The 26,782-nt window shown below is 40.9% G+C and overlaps 1 protein-coding gene across 1 annotated transcript in view; it reads left to right on the top strand.

Moving 5' to 3' along the window:
• Nucleotides 1-26,782, top strand: part of JMY (junction mediating and regulatory protein, p53 cofactor) — a 127,990-nt gene that overhangs the window by 41,061 nt on the left and 60,147 nt on the right. The window contains exons 3-4 of the mRNA XM_065406644.1: nucleotides 10,078-10,228; nucleotides 17,036-17,205. Of these exons, the coding sequence (XP_065262716.1) occupies nucleotides 10,078-10,228; nucleotides 17,036-17,205 (321 nt within the window). The remainder of the gene's footprint in view (nucleotides 1-10,077; nucleotides 10,229-17,035; nucleotides 17,206-26,782) is intronic.

Here is a 26,782-nt window from a genome sequence, read left to right as displayed (position 1 = left end):
ACCTGAAGAGCTCTGTGTCGCTTGAAAGCTGGGCTTTCACCAACAGATGTTGGTCCCATCAAAGATATATTACCTCACCCACCTTGTCTGTCTCTTTTGAGACATATCAGTTAGATAGTTTTAAATCCATTTAATGCATGCCATGTTGATTTTTATATCGTTCTAGTTTTTTAATCAAAATGTCCTGTAGTACCAAAAAAAAAGCTTATGCTCTAATAAATTTATAGTACTGTCCTGTAGTACAGTACTATAAAATCCCTCCTGGCCAGAGACTCCAAAATCCTTTTACCTGTAAAGGGTTAAGAAGCTCAGGTAACCTGGCTGACACCTGACCCAAAGGACCAATAAGGGGACAAGATACTTTCAAATCTTGGGGCGGGGGGGAAGGCTTTTGTTTGTGCTCTTTGTTTTGGGGGTTGTTCGCTCTTGGGACTGAGAGGGACCAGACATCAATCCAGGTTCTCCAAATCTTTCTGAACAAGTCTCTCATATTTCAAACTTGTAAGTAAACAGCCAGGCAAGGCGTGTTAGTTTATCTTTGTTTTCTCAACTTGTAAATGTACCTTTTGCTAGAGTGTTTATCTCTGTTTGCTGTACTTTGAACCTAAGGCTAGAGGGGGGTCCTCTGAGCTCTTTAAGTTTGATTACCCTGTAAAGTTATTTTCCATCCTGATTTTACAGAGATGATTTTTACCTTTTTCTTTAATTAAAAGCCTTCTTTTTAAGAACCTGATTGATTTTTCCTTGTTTTTAGATCCAAGTGGGTTGGATCTTGATCCACCAGGAGTTGGTGGGAGGAAGGAGGGGGGATGGTTAATTTCTCCTTGTTTTAAGATCCAAGGGGTTTGGATCTGTATTCACCAGGGAATTGGTGAAGAGTCTCTCAAGGCTGCCCAAGGAAGGGAATTAGCTTTGGGAGTGGTGGCAGCGGACCAGATCTAAGCTGGTAGTTAAGCTTAGAAGTTTTCATGCAGGCCCCCACATTTGTACCCTAAAGTTCAGAGTGGGGAAGCAGCCTTGACATGGTTAAAGCTTATGCACTAATAAATTTGTTAGTCTCTAAGGTGCCACAAGTACTCCTGTTCTTTTTGTAGTACCAAGTCACACATGCTAGAGAAATCTAAATATATTACATAAACGCTGTTACTTTTATCAGCGAAACTTGTAATCTCATAAAAATAAAATCAAGTTAGTTTGACAGCATCTGTTTGCTATAAACTAGGGCTGTCGATTAATTGCAGTTAACTCATGCGATTAACTCAAAAATTAAACATGATTAAAAAAGTAATCGCAGTTTTAATCGCACTGTTAATAGAATACCAATTGAAATTTATTAAATATTTTTGATGTTTTTCTACATTTTCATATATATTGTATTCTGTATTGTAATTGAAATCAAAGTGTATATTATTTTTGTTTACTAATATTTACACTGCATTGTAGTGCAATCTCTTTGTCATGAAAGTGCAACTTACAGATGTAGATGTTTGTTTGTTATGTAACTGCCCTCAAAAAATAATGTAAAACTTCAGAGCCTACAGGTCCTACTTCTTGTTCAGCCAATCGCTAAGACAACAAGTTTGTTTACGTTTGCAGGAGATAATGCTGCGTGCTTCTTGCTTTCTGGTGACATTGTAAACAAGAAGAGGCATTTGCATGACACTTTTGTAGACGGCATTGCAAGGTATTTATGTGCCAGATAAGCTAAACATTCATATGCCCCTTCATGCTTCGGCCACCATTCCAGAGGACATGTTTCCATGCTGTTGATTTACATTACTCTCCCTTTATTTCTTTTATTGGGGCCCCTACCTGCCATACCATTATCTTGTCTGTGATGTATGTCAGACTGACAGGCCTATAATTGCCCAGGTCACCCCATTTACCCTTTTAAAAAATTGGCACAACATTAGCTTTCTTCCAGTCTTTAGGAACTTCCCCAGTGCTCCAAATGATCTCCTCATGACACGAGGAACTGGTGTGGTATAACAAATTCAACTAGTGAAATATGCTGTGATCATTTTACTGTTTAAATCATCCAGTCTGTCATTCTGATTAACAAAGTTTGTACTCAAGTGAATGTTTAAGTTCTGAATTATACTTTTTATATTCTTTTCTTTATCCCGAAGGATCCTAAAATGCTTTACAAATGTAAATCTAGAATTCATAAGCTTTTGGGTAAAGGGGTGTGCTGAGCTGGGATTTGAATGAAGAAAAGGTGGTGATATAGTGGACTGAGGCAATGAGAAATATAGGAAGATACAGCAGAACCCTGTTTATCTGATCTAATTGGGATGGGGCCAGATCGGATAATCAAAAATCCAGATAAACCAGAGAATGGGAAAGTGCAATGCTGCAGTGCCATCTAGCGGCCACAGGAGAGATCGCCCCCCTCTGGACCTGTGTGCGCTGGTAGTATGGTTAACACAGAGAGCCAGTTAATGGAGGGTTGGATAAATGGAGTTCTACTGTATACAGAAAAAGGCACATTGAGTGAGAAGGAACACAGACAGGGGCACATTGTATGACCAGGATAGAGTGAAGGGGCAAGGGAGAGGATGTAAGATGTTGAGCAGAGTTTGTGTTTGAAATAAAATTGTGGAAGATATTGAGGGCAAAGAAAAGTGACTTAAGTGTCAGGGAAAGATAAGCGGAAGCAATCCAATGTTTATCTGAATCTCTTGATTGAATGGAATAAGTTGCTTTTATGCTTCTGCTGCTGCTATTTCTCCCCCAGCAGCAGTGAGAAACTTACATGATCCTAGTCAGTTTCCCCCCTGCTTTTGCTGGCAGTATCTGCAGAGCAGAGAGCTCCCCTACTGCTGCTGTGGGGCACTGTGGTATAGTCAAGTCTTGCTCCAAATTACTGACTTTTAATGAAAGCTTGTATGTGAAAATAACACAGCAGGGCACAGATTATCCAACAAGTTCTTGGAATGTATTGGAGACAGTTTTTTTATTTCAGAAGGTGGAGAAAGCTGCTGGGGGAGGCTGTTCTAGATTTGATTTTGACAAATAGGGAGGAACTGGTTGAGGCTTTGAAAGTGGAAGGCAGCTTGGGTGAAAGTGATCATGAAAATGGTAGAGTTCATGATTCTAAGGAATGGTAGGAGGGAGAACAGCACAATAAAGACAATGGATTTCAAGAAGGCAGACTTTAGCAAACTCGGAATTGGTAGGTAAAATCCCATGGGAAGCAAGTCTAAGGGGAAAAACAATTGAAGACAGTTGGCAGTTTTTCAGAGACATTATTAAGGGCACAAGAGCAAACAATCCCACTGCGTAAGAAAGATAAGTAGTATGGCAAGAGACCACCCCTGGCTTAACTAGGAGATCTTCAATGATCTAAAAAAGACAATAACAGAAAATGTGGAAATGGCAGAGGTGCTTAATTACTTCTTTGTTTCGGTTTTCACCAAGAAGGTTGGTGTCTAACATAGTGAATGCCAGTAAAAATGAGGTAGGATCACAGTCTAAAATAGGGAAAGAACAAGTCAAAAATTACTTGGAGGAGATGTCTTCAAAACACCATGGCCTGATGAAATGCATCCTAGAATACTCAAGGAGCTGACTGAGGAGATATTTGAGCCATTAGCAATTATCTTTGGAAAGTCATGGAAGACGGGAGACATTCCAGAAGACTGGAAAAGGGCAAATATAGTGCTCATCTATAAAAAGGGAAATAAGGACAACCCGCGGAATTACAGACCAGTTAACTTAACTTCTGTACCCGGAAAGATAATGGAGCAAATAATGAAGCAATCAATTTGCAAACATCTAGAAGATAAGATGATAAATAACAGCATGGATTTGTCAAGAACAAATTGTGTCAAACCAACCTGATAGCTTTCTTTGACAGGGTAACAAGCCTTGTTGATAGGGGGGAAGCGGTAGATGTGGTATATCTTGACTTTAGTAAGGCTTTTGATACCATCTCGCATGACCTTCTCATAAACAAACTAGGAAAATACAGCCTAGATGGAGCTACTATAAAGTGGGTGCATAATTGGTTGGAAAATCATTCCCAGAGAGTAGTTATCAGTGGTTCACAGTCATGATGGAAGGGCATAACGAGTGGGGTCCCTCAGGGATCGGTTCTGGGTCCGGTTCTTGTTCAATATCTTCATCAGTGATTTAGGTAATGGCATAGAGAGTATACTTATAAAGTTTGCGGACGCTACCAAGCTGGGAGGGGTTGCAAGTGCTTTGGAGGATAGGATTAAAATTCAAAATGATCTGGACAAACTGGAGCAATGGTTTGAAGCAAATAGGATTAAATTCAATAAGGACAAATGCAAAGTACTCCACTTAGGAAGGAACAATCAGTTGCACACATACAAAATGGGAAATGACTGCCTAGGAAGGAGTACTGCGGAAAGGGATCGGGGGGTCTTAGTGGATCACAAGCTAAATATGAGTCAACAGTGTAACGCTGTTGCAAAAAAAGCAAACATCATTCTGGGATGTATTAGCAGGAGTACTGTAAGCGAGACACGAGAAATAATTCTTCCATTCTACTCTGCGCTGATTAGCCCTCAGCTGAAGTACTGTGTCCAGGTCTGGACGCCACATTTCAGGAAAGATGTGGACAAGTTGGAGAAAGTCCAGAGAAGAGCAACAAAAGTGATTAAAGGTCTAGAAAACATGACCTATGAGGGAAGATTGAAAAAATTGGGTTTGTTTAGTCTGGAGAAGAGAAGACTGAGAGGGGACCTGATAAGTTTTCAAGTACATAAAAGGTTGTTAAAAGGAGGAGGGAGAAAAATTGTTCTCCTTAACTCCTGAGGATAGGACAAGAAGCAATGTGCTTAAATTGCAGCCAGGGAGGTTTAGGTTGGACATTAGAAAAAACTTCCTAACGGGCCAAGGGACATACTGGCCGCCGCTTCCAGCAACTCCCATTGGTCTGGAGCAGCGAACCGCGGCCACTGGGAGCCGTGATCAGCCGAACCTGCGGATGCGGCAGGTAAACAAACCGGCCCGACCCGCCAGGGGCTTTTCCTGCACAAGTGGCGGAACAAGTTTGGGAACCACTGGTCTAGATAATACTTAGTCCTGCCACGAGTGCAGGGGACTGGGCTAGATGACCTCTCAGGGTCCCTTCCAGTTCTATGATTCTATGTACCTGCTCTTTGTGACAGCTTTATTGATGAACTGTACTATGATAATATACAATCATACTATTGTATGAACTTGTGCAAATCTAGTGTACGTCATGCTTAATTCTGATTTTTGTTAATTCATATGAACTCTGCGTGGAATATTGGAAATCAACATTTTTCTTCCTGGATGGTGTTGTTGACAGATACTGTGCAGCAATTGCTTATTCAATTCAAACTCACTTTGCACCAAAGACCATTTTCATCAGTTTAATTGTCTTCCTTTATTATGGCATATTGTTTGAAATCTTTCTTTAGTAATCAGTGATTTAGAACAAATTCACAAGTGTAGATTACCAAGCAGCAGTTTTACATTCAAGAGAAGGAAGAACAAACAATCTTATTCTTACACACCCTATTATATAAGAAACTGGCTGACCTTTACTGTAGTAAGTTGCTTGTGCGTAAAACATTCCAGACAAAATTTGGACCTGGTGTAAGCAGGTGAAACTCTAAGTGGATATAGTTTTATCTACTTATTCCATTTGGCCACAAGTAGTTGAATATTTTCTCTTCAGCCTATTGGCTGCTTTTGCTCATCTTTCCTGTTGTCTAATGCTGTAAGAACCTGGTTCTTATGCTTTCTTTATGACCTATGCAAAATTAAGCTCTTAAAATGGATTCCCAATTATTTGGGTTTTTTAATTGCCAGCCTTATTGGAATCCAAGGGTGGGATGAGACCCATCCTTGACCTCTCCGGACTCAACAATTTAATCCAATATGTGAGTTCCGCATGGTCATGCTATCTGGTATCCTCCCTACTTTGTCTCAGAATCACTGACTGGTTCCGTAGGCACCAGCTTCCTCCGGGCCCCAGGAGTGCTCAACCCCCTGCTCCACCCCAGGCCCTGCCCCCACCCATCCCCTTCCCCCAACCCCCTGCCCACATTTCACCCCTGCCCTGTCTCTTCCCGCCCAGTTCCGCACCCTCCCCGAGCACACCCCATCCCCTCCCTCCCAGCGCCTCCTGCACTCCGCGGAACAGCTGATCCGCAGTGAATGGGCGGCGCTGAGGGGGAGGAATTGATCGGTGGGGCTGCCAGCGGGCAGGAGGCTGCCGGTGAGTGGTAAGCACCAACTACTTTTTTTCAGTGGGTGCTCCAGGGCTTTGAGCACTGACCCTCTATGGGTACTGCTAGGCAAAAATGTCTAGCTCTTGAGCACACACACCTACCTGGAATACATGTCTGCATCACATCTTGAACCACAGGTACAGTAAGTAACCCTTTCCTCCTCCCATCCTCCCTCCCCCTCACTACAGCTTCTCTGGTGATGCCCAGGAGCTCCCAGATTGGTTGTGGGCTGCTTTGTTCTTTTCCCCCATGTTAAAATGAAATCTTCCAATATTTTCATTTAGAAGCTGTTAGCACCTGTATGGTTTGGTGTATGGACCTGAAATTGGGCAGGGAGTTGACCTGGTGTTAGAAATGTGCTTTTGCCTAAGTTATGAGCCTCTGAAAATCTTGATTTACACATGCTGAGTGAACACTTAGTATGGCAGCCACATGCTGCGAAGAGCCTGCCTGCACTCAATATGCTCCTGCAGAAGGTTGCAGGGGCTGCTCCCAGCAGAATGGAGAAGCATTGTTCTCATTATTCTCCTTACTGGTGTTCAGGCAGCGTGGAGGAAACATCTTGACTGGAAAGCAGAGGGGTGAGAAGTGTTGGTGGCAGCAGGAATGTTGCAGAAGCTAGATGGCGAGAAGTAGCAGAGAGTGTGGTTGGCCAGGAACCATAGGATGGGGTCAACAGATAGGAAGAGGTGACTGGAGCTGGTTTGGGGGAAGGGGGGTAGGTTGTAAAAGAAGAGAGGAGGCAGGAGCTGGGTTGGAATAAATAGAAGAGCTGGTGGACAAAGACAGGCTATGGGGCACATGGGCTTAATGCTCTAACCACCAGAGTATGCTCCCTTCAGAATCTGAAATGTTGCTGATGGAACCTTAATTTGGCCTGCCTGTGTGTGTGCGCGTGCATTATGATCTTTTTATTATATGATCTATTTCCCCATCCCTCCTCTCCGCTCCACCCCGAACCCTTGCCTTATTCAGTGCACAGGATGACAACCAATCAGGGTTGTGTAGTGAATGAGATTGTCTGTAGGAACTCTGCTTCATTTGTTGCAGAAGTTGGAAGGTGTGTAGTGAATGAGATGGGATTGTAGGAAGAAAGAATGGTCTGCTGGTTAAGGAAATTAAGTGCCACCCTGAAGAATTAGATTCTATCCTTGCTTCTACCACAGAGTTCCTGTGTGACGTTGGGTAAGTCACTTCAACCAAACTTTTCACAGACAGTCGTTAATTGTGTTCCTCATTTCCTGGGTGCCCAGTGTTAGACATGTGTGGCCAGATTTGCGGAAGTGCTGAGCCCTTGCAACTGGAGTCTTACATGGCACTTTTCCTCAGTAGATCTCAAAGCACTTTACAAAGGAAGTCAACATCATTATCCCCATGGGGATATCACCACCTGTTCTCACAGGGATGTTGTGGAGATAAATTAATTAAGGTTTGTGAAGCACTTGGTGAGAGCATGATAGAAATGCCCAGCAGGAAACTAATAATTTTGTATTCAGCACAGGGTTTGGATGGTATATGTTAAATAAGGTTGGGGGCCATGCTTTGAATCAGTAGGATAAAAAGGAATATTGAATAACTACACATTCACTGAATGAAAAAATAGTATATGATCATGTCACTAAAGACAGAGACTCCTCCATCATAATTCATAAACACAAGGGAGACAGAATTAAAGTTGCATGGACAGCCTTAATTCTGGCAGTTCCTAAACCTATGAGAACTTGACTTTGCAAGTTTAACTTTCTTAATGTAGTGTTTTAAATATAATTTTGTATACAGTTTTATGTTCCTTCTTATTCATCTCCATTTCTAAGATAAACAGTCCTAATCTCACTTTTCATGAGAGCGCTTTCATATCCTAATAATTCTCCCCTTTCTCTGATTCCCCTCCACTTAATTCTGCAATAATTCTTTTTGAGATGGTGACCACTACTGCATACAGAGTCCATGTGATGGTGCAACATTTAATTATACAATGGAGTTATAATATCTTCTGTTTGAGTCTCCATTTCCATTCTTTGTTCATCCTAATATCTTGTTAGCTGTATCAAGTCAGGAAAGGGATCTATGCATTATTGTGGACCGTAGTGAAGATGTTGACTCTGTGTGCTTGTAAAAAAAAAAAAAACAAACAAAAAACCCCACCCAAACAAATTTAGAACTATGTAAGGTATGAGAAATTACAAAGTAATCTATATTGGAGGAAAAATTTGGATTTATCAATGTTCAGTTCCATCTTTGCATTCAAGAAGTTAGAGCCTAAAAGCCCAAGTTCATTTCACAGTTTAGATAACTTATTTAGAATGGATAGAGGGAGTGTGTAGTCCTAATACATTTTTGAAAATATCTTTGAAAGTATAGCTATGTTACAGCTGGTTCTACAGGTTTTTAATAATAGTCTTTGGAGGGAGAATGGAGCTGAAATACATTCTCACTTGCTATTATATCAACCAAGCCAAAGTCAGGTCTGAGTGGTGTTCTGGTTGCAGGAATGCACTGAAGTAGCTTTGATAACTTTTGTGCCAAAACACCCCCTACATATAAAACTATATATTTTTCTTCAGTAATACTGCCTTTTATCATAGATATACTGTGCTCCCTGTGACAAAGTTCCTCCTCTGCCTTGGTGGGTTCTACGCTTTCTGGCGGATTTGCTCGCCTCAGAGGTTTTTGGCAGTCCTCGGTTTGTCTCCTTTTGTTAGTGGCACAAACCTGCTGTTCATTCGGCTAACCTCATCACAGGCCAGCATGGGGAAAAGGAGGAGAACAATCCCCCGCAGTCTCTGCTGGCCCACCTAATGGGTTGTGGGACAGGCCAGAGACCTTCCCCTCTGGTGGGACCCACAGTCCAGATCAACTCCTCTTATATCAAATTGGGGGATGGGGGTAACAGAATTGTTTACAAGCCCATTGAATGCAATGGCAATACACTGGTATTACTGCAAGGCACAATATAAAGGCAAATTTGTGTAAATAAAGACTTAATTTGGCCTGTAGAAACTCTTGCTACTGGTGGAAGAGTCAGTTGGGGAGGAAGAATAGTTAATGTATAGAGTACTGGACTGTGAAATTGGGTTTAATTTCTGGCTTGGCCAAAGACTGACTTTGGGAGCTTAGCAAGTCAATTAACCTATTATTTGTGTCCGGCATAAGGGGGGAATTGAACCCACATCCTAGAGTACTCTAATCAGTGAGCTAAAAGTTATAAGGGAGGTCCTCCTCCACCTCAAAACCCCTCCCTCAAAGCATTTTTTTTAAATAGTCCTCTTTGGCTTTTGTCAAAATGTCAAAAATCTAAACAAAATTGTCTTGAAATGGGTTGAAACAGAAAGTTTTGTTTCAACATTTACTAAAATGTCTTTTTTTTTTTTTTTTTGGTTTGGTGGACACTTTTGTGAACTCTACACACAATCTCTAACAGTTCAGGATCAATTGAAGCTGCAATTTTTGGCAAATAAGCAATTTGCTGAAAAATTGTGCCTATTTCTACCTCAGAGTACAACTTGCATTGACTTCAGACTGAAAACCTTCATTGGGAGTATAGCCTGCCTGGTTGAAGCATTTAAGCTATTTTGACTTGTCGAAGGTGGCTTTGGTGCAATATAGTATGGCCTATTTGTTTACCTACTTTTTGTTTTGAGTTTCTGTTCTCACAGTAAGAATGTTAGTGAGGCCCTACACTTGTCTTTTTTCAGCATAGATGAGCATTTTAAAGGGTTTTTTTCCCCTATTTTTTAATCCATTGATTAATTCATTGATTTTTATCCACCCAGGTTGACTGCAACTAGCTGCCATTGACAAAATTTAATTTGTTGATGTTGATGATGGACTGATTTATTTTCAGATCTCCATAGAGAATGATTACCTAGGCCCCAGGAGGATTGAGAGCCTACAAAAAGAAGATGCAGATTGGCAGCGCAAAGCCCACATGGCTGTCCTTTCTATTCAGGATCTTACTGTTAAGTACTTCGAAATAACAGCCAAAGCACAGAAAGGTAACCATTTTCCACTGTCTTTATTTTTTTCACATAAAGGTTATTTGAAATCTAAGTTGAATTTTAATAGTTCCTTTTTTTAAGAAAGGGGAAAAATATGATCCGAGAAAGTATAGGCCTGTTAGTTTGATCCCAGTTCTATGCAAGGTCTTAAAACAAATTTTGAAAGAGAAAGTAGTTAAGGACATAGATGTTAATGGTAATTGGGATAAAATACAACATGGTTTTACAAAAGGTAGATTGTACAAGACCAACCTGCTCTCCTTTTTTGAAAAGATAACTGATTTTTAGACAACAGAAATTAAGTAGATCTAATCTACCTGGATTTGACTAAGGCATTTGATAAGGTTCCACATGGGAAAATATTTGTTAAATTGGAGTAGATGGGGATTAGTATGAAAATTGAAAGGTGGATAAGGAACTGGTTAAAGGGAGACTACAATGGGTCATACTGAAAGGTGAATTGTCAGGCTGGAGGGAGGGGGCTCCTCAGGGATCGGTCTTAGGACCAATCTTATTTAACATTTTTATTACTGGCACAGAAAGTGGGAATGTGCTAATAAAATGTGCAGATGAGACAAAGTGGGGAGGTATTACCAATATAGAGGAGGACTGGAATATCATACAAGAAGATCTGGATGCCCTTGTAAACTGGAGTAATAGAAATGGGATAATATTTAATAGAGCAAAGTGCAAGGTAATGCATGTAGGGACTAACAAGAAGAATTTTTGCTATAAGCTGGGTATGTCTCAGTTGGGAGTGACAGAGGAGGAGAAAGAACTGGGTGTATTGGTTGATCACAGGATGACTATGACCCGCCAGTGTGGTGTGGCTGTGGAAAAGGCTAATGCAGTCCTAGGATGCATCAGGCGAGGTATTTCCAGTAGAGACAGGGAAGTGTTAGTATCACTGTGCAAGGCACTGGTGTGACCTCATCTGGAATACTGTGTGCAATTCTGGTTTAAGAAAGATGAATTCAAACTGGAACAGGTGCAGAGAAGGGCTACTAGGATTATCCCAGTAATGGAAAAACCTACCTTATGAGAGGAGACTCAAAGAGATGGGTTTGTTTAGCTTAACCAAAAGAAGCCTGAGGGAGGATCTGATTGCTCTCTCTAAATATATCAGAGGGATAAATACCAGGGTGGAAAAGGAGTTATTTAAGTTAAGCTCCAACGTGGACACAAGAACAAATGGATATAAACTGGCCATCAACAAATTTAGGCTTGAAATTAGATGAAGATTTCTATCCATCAGAGGAGTGAAGTTCTGGAACAGCCTTCCAAACAGAGTAGTAGGGGCAAAATACCTAACTGGCTTCAAGACTGAGCTTGATAAGTTTATGGAGGGATGTTATGATGAGACTGCCCACAACAGCATGTAGCTGATCTGTGACTGATAGCAACAAATGTTGCCAACGGCCAGTAACGGGACACAGAGAGGGCTCTGAGTTACTACAGCGAAATCTTTCCGAGGTGTCTGGCTGGTAGGTGTTGCCGACATGCTCAGGGTCTAACTGATCACCATATTTGGGGTCGGTAAGGAATTATCCACTGGGTTAGATTAGCAGAGACCCTGGGGTTTTTTCGTCTTCCTCTGCAGCATGGGGCATGGGTCACTTGCAAGTTTAAACTAGAGTAAATGGTGGATTCTCTGTAACTTGATGTCTTTAAATCATGATTTGAGGATTTCGGTAACTTAGCCAGAGATTAGGGGTCTATTAAAGGAGTGGGTAGGTGAGGTTCTGTGGCCTGCAACGTGCAGGAGGTCAGACTAGAATCAATTATCACAATGGTCCCTTCTGACCTTAAAGTCTGTGAGTCTGTGTTGTTGTGCTTTTCTTTTCCCTTAGAGGAAACTGGAGCTTTCGTTCTTTTTTTCTTTCATCCTGTTTCTGCCTGTCCATCTCTCTCTTTAATCGGTCCTCCTTCTCAAACACCCACAATAGCAAACAAAAATGCTCCCTCAATGCAATCGTGTTTGTGCTCCTCCACAGCAGCACTTTTTGTGATTAGGGCACCCCCCATGCAGACTAGAATTCCTGCAGGATTTTCTTCTTTTTCAGGCAGGTGGCAACCATAATATCAATTTTGTCTCACTCTTTCATCTGACTCAGCTTTTCTTGTTCCTTTCTCTCATCAGTTAGACCATACATAACTGTAACTATCTTGCTACACTATTCAGAGAATACTTTACCCAGGTTCATCTGCAAAAGGTATCTGCTGTTTGGAAGTCTGCCCTGATGTAACTAAGGCCTTTTCTATACTAGAAAATGCACCAGTTTAGCTAAATCAATTTAAAAGTCACTCTAGTTAAACCCTAACATAGACATGCTTAAATTGGCCCTTCCTTGTATTGATTTAGCTTAAGTCAGTATCTTACCAATGCAAGCTACACTGATTTAAGCAAGGGTTAAACTTGTTTAACGACAGTGAATTTTTAAAAACATTATTTAGTTAAATAAGTGCACTGTGAAGTATAGACAAGAATGTCAGAAAAATGTTTTCCTGTGACTTATTTGCCATCAATGTAGGTGAAGAAGCTAGAATGGTCCCTTGAAAAAATGTGTTAACTACTTATGTTAAACAATCTGTTTCACCTTGTATTTAGTTGTGATGTTTTGAATAGGTTTCCCAGACCTGAAGAAGAGCTCTGTGTAAGCTCAAAAGCTTGTCTCTCTCACCAACAGAAACTAGTCCAATAAAAGATGTTACCTCACCCACCTTGTCTCCAATATCCTGGGACTGGCATAGTTACAACACTGCATCCATCCAGCCCTCTGTTGTCTCTTGTCTTATATTTAGATTGTCAGGTCTTTGGGGCAGCTCTTTTTGTTCATATTTGTACAATGGGGTCCTCATATATGATTAGGGCTCCTAGGTGCTATGGTAATTCTAAGAATAATAAAAATAAGGACAGATTTTGTTACTGAGTGAGGAAGCAAGGTGTGAGTAACCAACTAGCTTGCCATTCAACAGCTATCCCTTACTGAGGGTACCACTGCATTAAACACCTGGGCCCAGATTTAGGCCTAAATTCCTGTGAGGATCTGGGGCCTGGAGACTGAATGCTTCATCTGTGGACTCCTGAATTTCAGTGAGTTTTGCGTAGCAGAAGTGTTCAAATAATGTCATGTAATTGCCCTGCATGGTTTAAATCAGTGAATGGCTTATCTGTCTCAGCCCAAGTAGTGGTTGGTGCTCAAGATAAATGAGTTCTAATCTTGATCAGGCAAGGGACTTCTGCTATCCTGGAAGGTTCCCGAAGAAATTCAGATTCATCTGGTTATGACCAGGTCTTCCTGTATTCTGTATGGTTAACTTGAACCTAATTCTTTGGCAAGGAACCTGGATTTTCCAACAGCTTCAACTTTTAAAATAAAATGTTTTGTTACATTAAATACATAGTCAGTACAATATTTATTGGGGTGTTAAATTTAATATTAAAATGTAATTTTGTTGCCCCATAATTCTTAGTTTTCTTAGTGCTGCAGATTTGTATTGAACACACAACTGCAAGAAGTTGTCAAGGGAAGCTGGAGGCTTTGGTAGGTAGAAGGTGACATTTGAGACTCTTAGCAGTTGGGAACATATGGGAGGCAGTTTAGAATTATAGGCTAAACACATCAGCTGGATATTTCTGTTAAATCAGGGGCCTCAACCTAAATAAATATCAGGAAGTTGCAATTATATTTCCCCTCACATATTGCTATTTGGGAGGGAGTTGGGATGGGGGCAGGTGGTGGTTCCCTCTGGAGATAGTTTGCACCATTGTGCTTAAATGATTAGCAGTGAAACAATATTGGCATTTAGATTGCCATTATAAGGGCTCAAAGATAACACTCAGTAGGTAAATGTGGAAGCTCGCACTTATTTTAAAGATATTATTCAGGCTGTTTACAGACTTGAGTCGCTATCATTCAGTTCACAAAGTTTTCTTTGCAACCAATAAAGCTAAAATGTAGGGCCCTGGAGGTATCCTAGATATGTAGGATTGGAAGAGACCTCGTTGGTCATCTAGTCCAGTCTCCTGAACTGAAACAGGACAAAGTATTATTTATATCAGAGATTTCTAGACTTTTCTTGTTGTGTATCCACTGCCAGATCAATCAGCTGCCTGCGTACCGCCAGTGATGCTGTGTATATAAGAAAGGTGACCATTTATATCACTGTTGTTACCACTGTTAAACAATTTCCATAAATCTGGTACAAAGTATGGCATATAAAACATCAATGGAAAAGTTATGATTTGCTAAGTATGATTATCTTCTTTATATGCATATCATGTTTGTATCTGAAGTCATGAATATTGGCTATGTACTTGTAGCTTACATGTATTGTATTCCTGGAGGACTTCCCCCAGATAGCTGTCTAGCCCTAATGTAAACCTATGTCGGAGGTTGTCAAACCGCGACTCGCGAGCTGCATGTGGCTCTTTTTACAGTTAAAATGCAGCTCGCAGCCCCCCGCCCCCCTTCTCTGCCTACCAGACTGGGGCAGGGAGCTCAGGGTTTCAGCCCCATGGGAGATGCCTGTCTGGGGTTGGGGCTTCAGCAGGAGCGGTGCAGAAGCCCTGAGCCCCAGCAGGCACCTCCCATGTGGCTGAAGCCCTAAGGGCCCCCCCGCCCCACTGCAGGGCTGAAGCCCCAAGACCCCTGCCACAGGACAGGAGCCCGGCAGATGCGCCTGGTTCTCGAACTTCTGAAGATTATCGTATGCGGCTCGGAGGGTCAGTAAGTTTGGCCACCCCTGAGCTATATATTTATGGCCCATTAAGATCACTCCACTCTCTCATATGGCCCATTGAAGAAACTCATCCCGCTCAGTAGGTCTTCCTGTGGATGCCTCAGACAGCAAGGAGCCAATGGCCACCCCTTGTGATTCAGCAAAACATATAGGAGCATGTGATATGTTCATGTGACCCCGGACTCCATCTTGGGCCAGTAACTTTCCATACATAGGGGCTGTGGGATTTGTTTGGGACAGTAAATTTCCATGCACATGGCAAAGAATAGAAAAGACACATGAGACAACTCCATTTTGCTTCTTTCCTGCTCTAATTCTCTGGACTGTAGATTTACAACTACAGTAAAAGGAGCATCTTGGAACTATGGACTGAGGACCTTCCAATCTTTTGGAAGTTACCAGAGACTTTTGCAAGCCAGCAGTCTATTCCGTCACTGCTACAAACCCGATATAAGAACTTTGCAATCATTTTTGTATGTATATGATCTATTAACCATTTATCTCTCTCCTTTTATTAATAAATCTTTCATTAGTTTACTAAAGATTGGCTGACAACAAGATATTTGAGATACATATTGACCTGGGGATAAGTGTCTGATCCTTTGGGATTAGTAAGAACCTCACATATGGTGAAATGGATTTTCAGTAACTTCTTACTATATTAGACTTGGCTGGAATGCCTAAAGGGGACTGTGTTTTGGCTTCTGGTTAACCAGTGTGGTAATGCAGAAGCTGTTTTATTACTAGCTTGGTGAATCTAATTATAGAATATACCACCAGCTTTGGGGATTGCCTGCCCTATTTCTTGCAGTCTGCCCTGAGTGTGACATTCTCAGTGTGATCCATCCCAGGCACTCGGTCACACCCACTTGCAGATCTACTAGCTGCCCATGTACCCCTACTCTTCTCCGCACTGATACTACTGGTCTTTAGCCATTTGTCCATATTTCACTGTTACGTACAGATATAGTTATAGTGTGACGTATACAACCAAAAAAAAGCCCCTGACTAATTTTTGAGCTCGGTTAGATTGGACAGCTTTTCAGAGTGGTAGCCGTGTTAGTCTGTATCAGTTGTTTTTGTTTAGACCGAACAGTTGCTGGGCAACTAAACCCAGGCTGTACGGTGATTGGAGGTGAGGGCTTCTACATCAGCGTCTCTGTATATCTGTGTTCTCATTGGTACATCTTGAAGTAAATTAACTACCGTATTTTATGTAACAAATTCCCACAGAGTTTTAAAGCTTTAAGGTTAGCCTATTAGGAAAATGTAGTAAATAAAATAATAAATCCACCATTACGTAATTTCTCCTGCATACCCCCCAGAGATGTCCGGGGGAGGGGGCGTTCCAGGGGGTTTGCATACCAAAGTTTTTGAGCCCCTGATGTAGATCATCCCTGAAACGTTTGTCTAACGTGTTTTTAAAAATCTCCAGAGACTGAGATTCCATAACCTCCTTATGTAATTTGTTCCAGTGCTTAACTACCCTTACAGTTGAGAAGTTTTTCCTAATGTCTAACCTAAATTTCCCTTGCTGCAATTTAAGACCTTGTCCTGTCCTCTGTGGATAAGGAGAACAATTTATCACCCTCTATAACAACCTTTTATGTACTTGAAAACTGTTATGTCCCTCCCAGTTCCGATTTAGTTCACGTGAGTATGTTTTATACTGTTGTTCTTGTTGTTTATTTTAAACAGTTTCTCTGTCAGTGGGTGGTTTTTTGTGGCAGCAGAACTATGGAGTACGATGATATACCTGGAAACTTAACATTGGCGAGTGCCTCAAACAAAGTAAACAGAAATTTGAAACAAACTAGGTTTCTAAAATTTTACTAAATTTCAAACTGTGTCTACAGTGGTCAGAAGCAGAAGTATAATGGAGAATGATAGTTCTGGGGAGATTGTGTAGTTGCAGAAATCATGCAGAAATTACTATTGCAGAAATTGTTGATGTGTTTATAGGAATTGTGATAGCGCTAACAAATTGTATATGAAATTTAACAGCACATCAAATTTCATGTATTTTATCTGTATTAACGGAGCTCTGTTTTTCTTTTACAGCTGTGTATGATCGAATGCGAGCAGATCAGAAAAGGTTTGGTAAGGCAGCATGGGCGGCAGCAGTAGAACGTATGGAAAAGTTGCAGTATGCAGTTTCTAAGGAGACTCTGCAGCTGATGAGAGCTAAAGAAATCTGTTTGGAGCAGAAGAAACATGCACTGAAAGAAGAGGTAATTTCTCATACAAATCTATTTAAAATTTAAAATATTGGGATTTGTTGTGAATTAATTCTGAGTTTAATTTTCTTAAAGATTTTTATGTAAACATTTATAAGGCTATTTACAAAAAATCTCTAATTTTTTACCATTGCAAACTGAGATGCTGTCATCAGTCTTGTTGGGCAGATGGCAGCCAGTTGCAATGTAGATTTTGTATTTGTACCATTTTCCTTCCATATTTTCCAGTACCCTGTATTGTCTCCTTCATTGTACTGTTTAATAAGCAGTCTAGAAACTCTTTGAGAAAACATGTTTTAGTAATCTTAAAATTACTAACAATCTTAGTGGAGCAAATAGAATGGGAGTGCAGAGGGGAGGAGTAGGATCAGAAATCTCCTAGTTATAATCTCAGCGCATCATTGTTCCAAAGACCTCTTGGAGGCCTGAGAGCAGTATTGGATCTACAATGGATCAATGTACATTAACATCTAAGGCCAGGTCTACACTAACCCCCTAATTCGAACTAAGGTACGCAACTTCAGCTACGTGAATAACGTAGCTGAAGTTCGAAGTACCTTAGTTCGAACTTACCTCGGTCCACACGCGGCAGGCAGGCTCCCCCGTCGACTCCGCGGTACTCCTCTCGTCTAGCTGGAGTACCGCAGTCGACGGCGAGCACTTCCTGGTTCGACTTATCGCGTCCAGACAAGACGCGATAAGTCGAACCCAGAAGTTCGATCGTTCGCCGCCGAACTACCGGGTAAGTGTAGACCTACCCTGAGTTCCAGAAAAAGACGACAGTCTACCCCCTCCTCCCAACAAAAACAACCCACCAAAAATCACTATCTATGGGGAGTAGGGGTGGAGGGGTTGGTAGCATATTTGGTGAAAGCTGCAGAAGCAAGAAGCTTTGTTTTACATTTTCATTGTCCTCTTTTTTTATTTATTTATTTTTTTTATTTATAGTATATAGGGCAATGAAATGTGGAAAAAAATTCTTGCTCCTTCAGCTTTCATGAAGGATGTTACTCACTGTTTTTATGATGATTGTGTGTGTCAATTTTTACTATAAATGACTAGAATGCTACTGAATTTCCAATTTGCTACAACCATGGATATGTAAACCTGCCTCTTTCTCTCTCGAGAAATATTTAAGCCTGTTTCACTAGCCAAAATGATTCCAGAATCATTGAATCATATAAATGATTAATATGTGCACAAACAGAATCTCTTCTAACTTTGATTTCAACACGGAATTTTCCAAATCTCTGTGAACAAATCTCTATATTGTAAAATCATATTATCACTTTTATCACAAATTAGCACATTAAAAAGATAAATACAAAGTAGCATCGTTTGGATGCTGTTCATATGTTGGAAAGTGCAACAAACTGCTCGTTGGTCTTAAATACTTATGCCTGATTTATTTTTGGCAAATTCAAAATTTTCTCCTCAGTTTTTTTAATCCTTGCACTTAAACGTGCTTCTTATTGGCTTCTTATTGTGTGCTTTATCCACAAAACTTATGATTGTTTCTGAAGCCCCATAGTGTAATCATGGCATTAGTGCATGATCAGCCAGGACCAGTTTGCTGCTTCCTTACTGTGGTAAAAACAGTCATACAGTATATCTATAGTCTCTCTCTATATATGCATATGAGCTAGGGAATAGGTTGAGTAATGAATATAGCCCTTACATGCAACTTCTAAAGTTATTTATTTGTAACTGTCTGTTGTATTCAGGGAATAGTAGGATAGCTGGCATGTAGCTGACTAATTCCTGTAAATCTCTATGGATAACTAAAAAAGGTTGCTTAAGGGATAGTGTCTTAACATTTTAGAAGTTGTGATTTGAAATCCTGTTAAGGATGTTGTCCTTATAATATTTCTATCAACTTTTTCATCATAATGATGCATTCTTTTCACTCTTCGTAAACTAAATTATAACAAAACTGTATATTGGCTTTTCCTATATACAAGTTGGAAAAAGAGCACTCCAACTCCACAAAGATATCTGTTGAAAAAGCCATTTTAGAAAAGATGTTAGCTGTTCAAATTGACCACGTTCAAACACGCCACTGTTAGAGGTAATGCAGTCTCAGCTTTTAAGGCCTTGTCTAAACTAGCATCATCAGTGCAGGGAGCTGGACTAGATGACCTCTAGAGATCCTTTCCTGCCCTAGATTTCTGTGATTAGGGCCATAATACACCACTGATGCAGCTCCACTGGTGGTAGCCTTGGTGGAAGCTGTACTGTGGTAAGGGCTCAGGGATTTTTACCACCATCTATACCTCTGCTTCCATTTTTGCTACATTGGTGGAACCTTACCAGTATTGAATTGTGGGTCCTTATTTGCCAGTGTATCCACAGTCTTGGAATTTATGAATCAAACCTGGGGCCTCTGAATTGGAGAGAGAGGGACAAGCTAGTCTTGGTTTATTTTTTCACCTCATAGTTAAAACGTAACCATTTTCTATTGTGGTCTGTAAGAACAGCCACATCTTTACATAACTAAATTTCTGTCTTCCCCTTTGTACCTCCTAAATTCTATCTGTGGTTGCAGTGCTCATGCTTTGTTTGAGAGGAACTATGTAAAGCGTCCTCAAAAGTAGACCAGATTCCATTTTGTGGACTGGTTGCCAAGTCTTGTCATCATGATGACAAACAGAAATGTATTAAATCATAGTGAGTGCTCCCTTTGTAAGTCTATAAATATGTAAAATTGTTTGGATACATGGAAGTGTTATTGGTCAATGCATTTCCACCAGTGCCTCATTGCAGACTTTTTACTTATTGCTGTATTGCTGAATTCCATAGACTTGACCTGCTTTATAAATATTTTATTTATAAAGCTATTACAGGACATTTATAAATGGAGAATATTGCATTAAATTATTACAAGATCCCTCACTAAAGACTCTTAAGCAAAGTAAGCTGTCATGGGATAAGAGGGAAGGTCCTCTCCTGGATCAGTAACTGGTTAAAAGATAGGAAACAAAGGGTAGGAATAAATGGTCAGTTTTTAGAATGAAGAGAGGTAAATAGTTGTCCCCCCGGGGTCTGTATTGGGACTAGTATTGTTCAACATATTCATAAATGATCTGGAAAAAGGGGTAAACAGGAAGGTGGCAAAATTTGCAGATGATACAAAATTACTCAAGATAGTCAAGTCCAAAGCAGACTGTAAAGAATTACAAAGGGATTTCACAAAACTGGGTGACTGGGCAAGAAAATCGCAGATGAAATTCAGTGTTAATAAATGCAAACTAATGCACATTGGAAAACATAATCCTAACTCTCTCTATATATAAAATGATGGGGTCTAAATTAGCTGTTACCACTCAAGAAAGAGAGCTTGGAGTCATTGTAGATAGTTCTCTGAAAACATCCACTCAATGTGCAGCAACAGTCAAAAAAGCGAACAAAATGTTGTGAATGATTAAGAAAGGGATAGATAATAAAACAGAAAATATCATATTGTCTCTATAAATCCATGGTACACCCACATTTTGAATACTGTGTGCAGATGTGGTCGCCCCATCTTAAAAAAGATATATTGGAATTGCAAAAGATATGGAAAAGGGCAACAAAAATGATTGAGTATGGAACAGCTTCCATATGAGGAGAGATTAATAAGACTGGAGCTTTTCAGCTTGGAAAAGAGACGACAAAGGGGGGGATATGATAGAGGTTATAAAATCATGATTGGTGTGGAGAAAGTAAATAAGGAAGTATTATTTACTCCTTCTCATAACAGAAGAACTAGGGGCCACCAAATGAAATTAATAGGTAGCAGGTTTAAAACAAACAAAAGGAAGTATTTCTTCACACAACATACAGTCAACCTGTGGAACTTTTTGCCAGAGGATGTTGTGAAGGTTAAGACTATAACAGGGTTCAAAAAAGAACTAGATAAGTTCATGGAGGATAGGTCCATCAATGGCTATTAGCCAGAATGGGCAGAGATGCAAAACCATGTTTTGAAGTGTCCTTAGCCTCTGTTGTCAGAAACTGGGAATGGGTGACAGGATGGATTACTTGATGATTCCCTATTCTGTTCATTCCCTCTGGGGCACCTGACATTGGCCACTGTCAGAAGACAGGATACTGGGCAAGAGGGACCATTGGTCTTGACCCAGTATGGTTGTTCTTATGTCCCTCCAAAAATGTACAAAGCAGCAAATCAAAAGGTGAAAGCAACAGATATCTTTTTAAAAAAAAAATCTTCTAATATATATTCTGTGTAGATTCCTTCAGATCAGATTAGTTTTGAACTTTTAATTAAAATTGAGAGCCATTTTTCCTTCTCTAATGAAGAGATTAAAAAAACAACAACGGAAAGGGTTAAGTGACTTAAGTGAATGTACTGGTGGTCAGTATTAACACAGCTAGTGGTAACAGTTAGACTTATAATTATGTAATGACAAGAGTAGTGGAATACTCATTAATAGTGATTACCTACTTTGCTTTTAATAGTTGGCAAAAAAAAAAAATAACCTCTTTTGAAGTTACAGTAATTAGAAGATAATGTAGGTCTTATTCCTTTATTATTTTAACTAGTTTTCCCAGAGAATAGCCAAGACTTTGAAAATGTTGAGTGGGAAGTTTATCATGTGTTCATGACCACAGTAAAAACTAAGCATTCAAAGTGTTTGAGTTCAAACTGTTATCCTGTATCTCATTGTGACTCCTCCTGCATCTGCTTATGGCAAGAATAAGAAAGTCAAGACTGTTCTCATCAGTCTTTCATTTAAAAACACTTCATTCTAAGTTTAAAAAAACAACCAATCTCTTTCCCCACCCCATACTTTCTGAAGGCAAACATTGTAGCCAAATTGTTTCTTCTGTGATTTGGACATAAAATATCTAGCATGCTCACAAAAATGTTTAGGGGTGTGGAATAAACTGATCTGTTGCAAAAAATTGAAGAGTTGCAAAAGGATAGCTTGGCAAAGTGATGACTTGCAGCAGGGTCTAGATCAGGGGTCAGCAACCGTCGGTCCGCGGCTCATCAGGGTAATCCACTGGTGGGCTGTGAGACATTTTCTTTACATTGACCATCTGCAGCCGGTGGCTACGGTTCGCTGTTCCCGGCCAATGAGGCTGCGGGAAGCGGCAGCCAGCATGTCCCTGCAGCCCACACCACTTCCCGAACCTCCCATTGTCCAAGAACGGCAAACCGTGGCCACTGGGATCTGCGGGGGGCTGTGCCTGTGGACGGTCAACGTAAACAAAATGTCTCGTGGCCCACCAGCAGATTACCCTGATGGGCTGCGTGCCGAAGGTTGCCGACCCCTGGTCTAGATTTTACTGTTTTATAGAGTGCTGAACACACTGCTGCCATTCAACAAATAACTGTCTGAAAGTGTTTGAGGGGAGAGGAGGAGTTTGGGACAGTAGTGGTAAACTTCTTAACAGCTGGAGAGCCACTTTGTCATCTGCTGGAATTGCAGATAGCCACAAAGATAGCATCCTGAAGTTACCTTTCAATCTGTAATAACATTACTTCATGTGATGTGACAACAACACATTATTGACACATCACATGAAAGCAAAATCATTTCCTTTCTTTTCTCTCATCCTGGCTGCTGGGGAATGCTGTTTCTTTTCATGCCCATCAAGATGTTGGATGGGAGGGGGAACTCGACTTATCTGTGGAAGACTGGTCATTTCAGTCACCTTCTAGATTTTTATTTCTTTAAAACCGTTTTTAAGTTCCCTACTGCATAAAACTGTTACCAGAGATCTCCAAAGGCTAGAGATATGCTCCTGGTCTTTTGGCTCACCCAGTGCCCTGGCTGACCACAACATACATCTTTTGAGGATGACCCTTCAAGACTGCATCTTTGACTAAGGGCTCAGGCTCTGATCACATTTTCCTCTGCAGTCTGAGTTTTGTTTTTCTTCTTTCTGGAAGGTCCTGATTGTGACTGTCCCCCAAAACAGTCACTGATCAAATTATGTTAACACAGTGGTTATTTGATGTAGAAAGTCAGAATCTAAGTGAAGCAAAATAAACCATGACTACAGCCTAGAGAAAGCCTAGTTAGCCAGGAAAAAGATGGTAATTGTGTATTACTTAATTAGGATAAGTCTTGCATCCCAGCAACACTTGTGTGGCTTTGTATTCATTGGCCTTACCACCAGACAGCCTTGTCTATTTCTCTTAGGTGTGAAATCCATCATTAGCAGTAACAATGTGAGCATTTTGTCAGTGTACAGACAATATTTCTCAGTTACAGCACTGTTAAAGTTTATTCTCTCTTGCATATGCTTAACTTTAAGTTCCTGTTCAGTGCTTTGATGAATAGAGGTCAGATTACTCAAGTGCATAAAGTTAAGCATGTGCTCAATGGCTTTATTGAATTAGAGCCAGAGAGATTAAATGACTTGCCTAAATTGATGCCGGACATTGGTGACAGAGCAGAACCTAGATTGCTGGAGTTCCAGTCCAGTTTCTAAACCCCAATTCTCTAATTCTTTTCTTACTCCAGAAGGTTTTCCTGTTTCTTCCACTGTGTTAGCCAGCATGAGATTCTACACACACGTTACCATTCCTACCATGGATGCCATCAGTTCAGCAAATATTCCAAATTGGAGGGCAACTCAGATCATCATCAGATCAGAGAACTGTCAAATTACTCTTTAGTTGATAACACTATGTAATTTTTAACAATGCTGATTTTCTTTCTTAACATGATGGAAGTTATTAGCACTAATTTTATCACTTCAGATAGTTAATGGATGCCTTGTATAAACTTTTAATGTAAACAGTTTAAAGGAAAAATATACTGTGGATACATGTGTGGGCAAGTTCCCTTCTCAGATAGTGACACAGTATAAGATCCCTGGTATGCTAGAAATTTGAATGATTCAGAATAGGTTTGGTGCAATTGTGATACTTCTGCTATAGAGCTTTCCTTTTACAATGAGAAATAATTTCTAAATGCCAAATACCAGGCTACACTGCCTGACATAAGAACATCATTTCTGTGTTTTATACTTCTCCCCCTCTTTTTAGGGGAAGAATTGAGCCTGTTGTCCTGTTTCAGAGTATTTTACAAGCTATTAATTGTTTGAATGTGCCATCAATGTCCCACTTGTTCTGTTGACCACAGTCAGGAACTTAATGTGGATGCCCAGTAACACTAAAATAATGTGTCTTGGTGTTACTGTGGTATGCAAATTACAAACTACGTATTCATAGTTTAGTGTCTGGTCAGGCTATGCCTGCTATTGTAATGAAAGTAGACGGTACTACCTGCGGCTCATCAAACCCACTGCCTTGTGGGTAGCCCAAGGCTAAGGGAGCAACCCTTGACAGAAAAGCCCCACTGCCTTGTGGGTGAATTTGGGAGAATGTAAGGCTATGAGACAGAAAATCGGGAATGGAGACCCAAAGGCTGTCAGGTACTAATATCTTAGTATCTTTCTGACAACTCCTGCAGTGGATCAGGTACTAGATGTATTGGTTCTTCCTCTCCTCTGGATTTTACCAGTGATGCTGAGAGGGGGGTCCTGATGCATGGGCAACTCAGGGCCTCCATATCATCTGGGCAGGCATGCGACCTGGAGAGGTACTCCAGCTTCGCCTCGAGCGTAGACACAACACGGGAGGCAGCAGTCACCGGTTCTAAGCTCTTACTCGATTGCTGTAGAGTTGAACACCTAGGGCTGTCTTCGACGGTGGGAGAGGTCATCGTATCTCACTGGATAACCACCACCTGCCATAAAACTGGGCAGCCCCCAGACAATAAGGTGTTGTCCCCCCACAGTCTGCCTGCTTCAATGGGTGCTTGGAGCTTAGAGTTTTATAACTTGACAAGGGGACTGTAACCAACACACCAAGCAAATCAAATAAAAGAAAGAAAACATCCTTAAAAATAGGGTGCTGGAACGTTCGCACCATGACAACCGGATTATCTGAGGACCTTCAACAAATCAACGATGCACGTAAAACTGCTGTAATAATGAGCTGAAATGACTCAATGTGGATATTGCATCACTCCAAGAAACACGGCTAGCATTAAGTGGATCTCTCAGGGAAAAAGACTACACATTTTTCTGGCAGAGGAACAGTGCTGAAGAAACGCGAGAGCACGGAGTGGGATTTGCCATCAAGAACTCACTTCTGGAGAAAGTTGAGTCACCTATAAATGGATGAGAGAGAATTTTCGGCACTACGCTTGTTCACATGAGGGCCCAGTCAACCTTGTGAATGTGTATGCCCCAACATTGTCCTCGTTTTGTGACATCAAGGACCAGTTTTGTGACCAGTTGAACACCACCATCAGCAGGATTCCAAAACATGAATATGTTTTCCTGCTAGGGGACTTCAATGCAAGGGTGGGAGCTGATCATGAAGCATGGACCAACTGTCTTGGTCAACATGGAACTGGTAAGATGAATGGAAACGGTCAGAGACTGCTAGAATTTTGTTCCTATTACAACCTCTGTGTAAACAAACTAATTCTTCCAGACAAAGCTGCAACACAAAATGTCTTGGAAACATCCCAGATCTGGCCACTGGCACCATCTGGATCTTCTCACAAGGTGTACCAACCTTAACACCATCCTCATTACCCGCAGCTATCAAAGTGCTGATTGCAACACAGACCACTCTCTGGTATGCAGCAAGGTCAGACTTAAACCAAAGAAAATACACAGATCTAAAGTAGGAGGATGTCCTTGTATTAACATCAGTGCCATTGTGGACCAAGAAAAGTCACAGCAATACAAAAACATACTACCACAATCCTTTGACTCCAGTGATTGTGCCACAAGTGCCCAGCTGAATTGGGAGCAACTGAAGAACGCAATCTATGATGCAGCTGTCTGTCTGTCTTTGGCAAGAAGGAAAATAAGACTAATGACTGGTTTGACACATATCCCAGTGTGTTGACACCAGTCATGGAGGCCAGATGCACAGCCCAAATCAACTACAAGAGAGACCCAAATTAAAAAAACCTTACAAGCATTGAGAGTGGCAAGAACCAGGGTACAACAAACTGCTTGACGCTGCACAAGTGACTATTGGCTGCATTTATGTGAAAGCATCCAAGTAGCAGCTGATGCAGGCAACATTAGAAACATGTATTATAGGATCAAGAAAGCCTTGGGTCCTACTTCAAAGAAGACAGCCCCATTGAAATCAACAACAGGGGAAACAATCAATGACTGCACCAAGCAGTTGGATCGATGGGTTGAAAACTACTCTGAACTTTACTCTCATGAAAATATTGTTACGGATGCAGCTGTCAACGCCATCGAAAGCCTGCCTGTATGAACCAACTCAATGATGAACCAGCTGTCAAGGAGCTTAGCCTTGCCATAGATGGCTTCCCTGATGGAAAGGCTGCCGGAAAAGACTGTATACCATAAGAGATCATAAAATGCGTAAAACCTATTGTACTGCAACATCTTCATGAGTTGCTCTGCCTGTACTGGAAAGAAGGCGAAGTACCCCAAGAAATGAGAGATGTCAACATATCATGGCATTTCCCTTCTTAGCATTATGGGAAAAGCCTTTGCCCGAGTTGTCTTGAACAGACTTCAGACCGTTGCAGACAGAATCTATTCTGAATCACAG

Source organism: Emys orbicularis, chromosome 6 (assembly GCF_028017835.1).
Source record: "Emys orbicularis isolate rEmyOrb1 chromosome 6, rEmyOrb1.hap1, whole genome shotgun sequence".
In the NCBI taxonomy this organism is placed as follows: domain Eukaryota; kingdom Metazoa; phylum Chordata; order Testudines; family Emydidae; genus Emys; species Emys orbicularis.
This window is presented reverse-complemented; position numbering and strand designations above follow the sequence as displayed.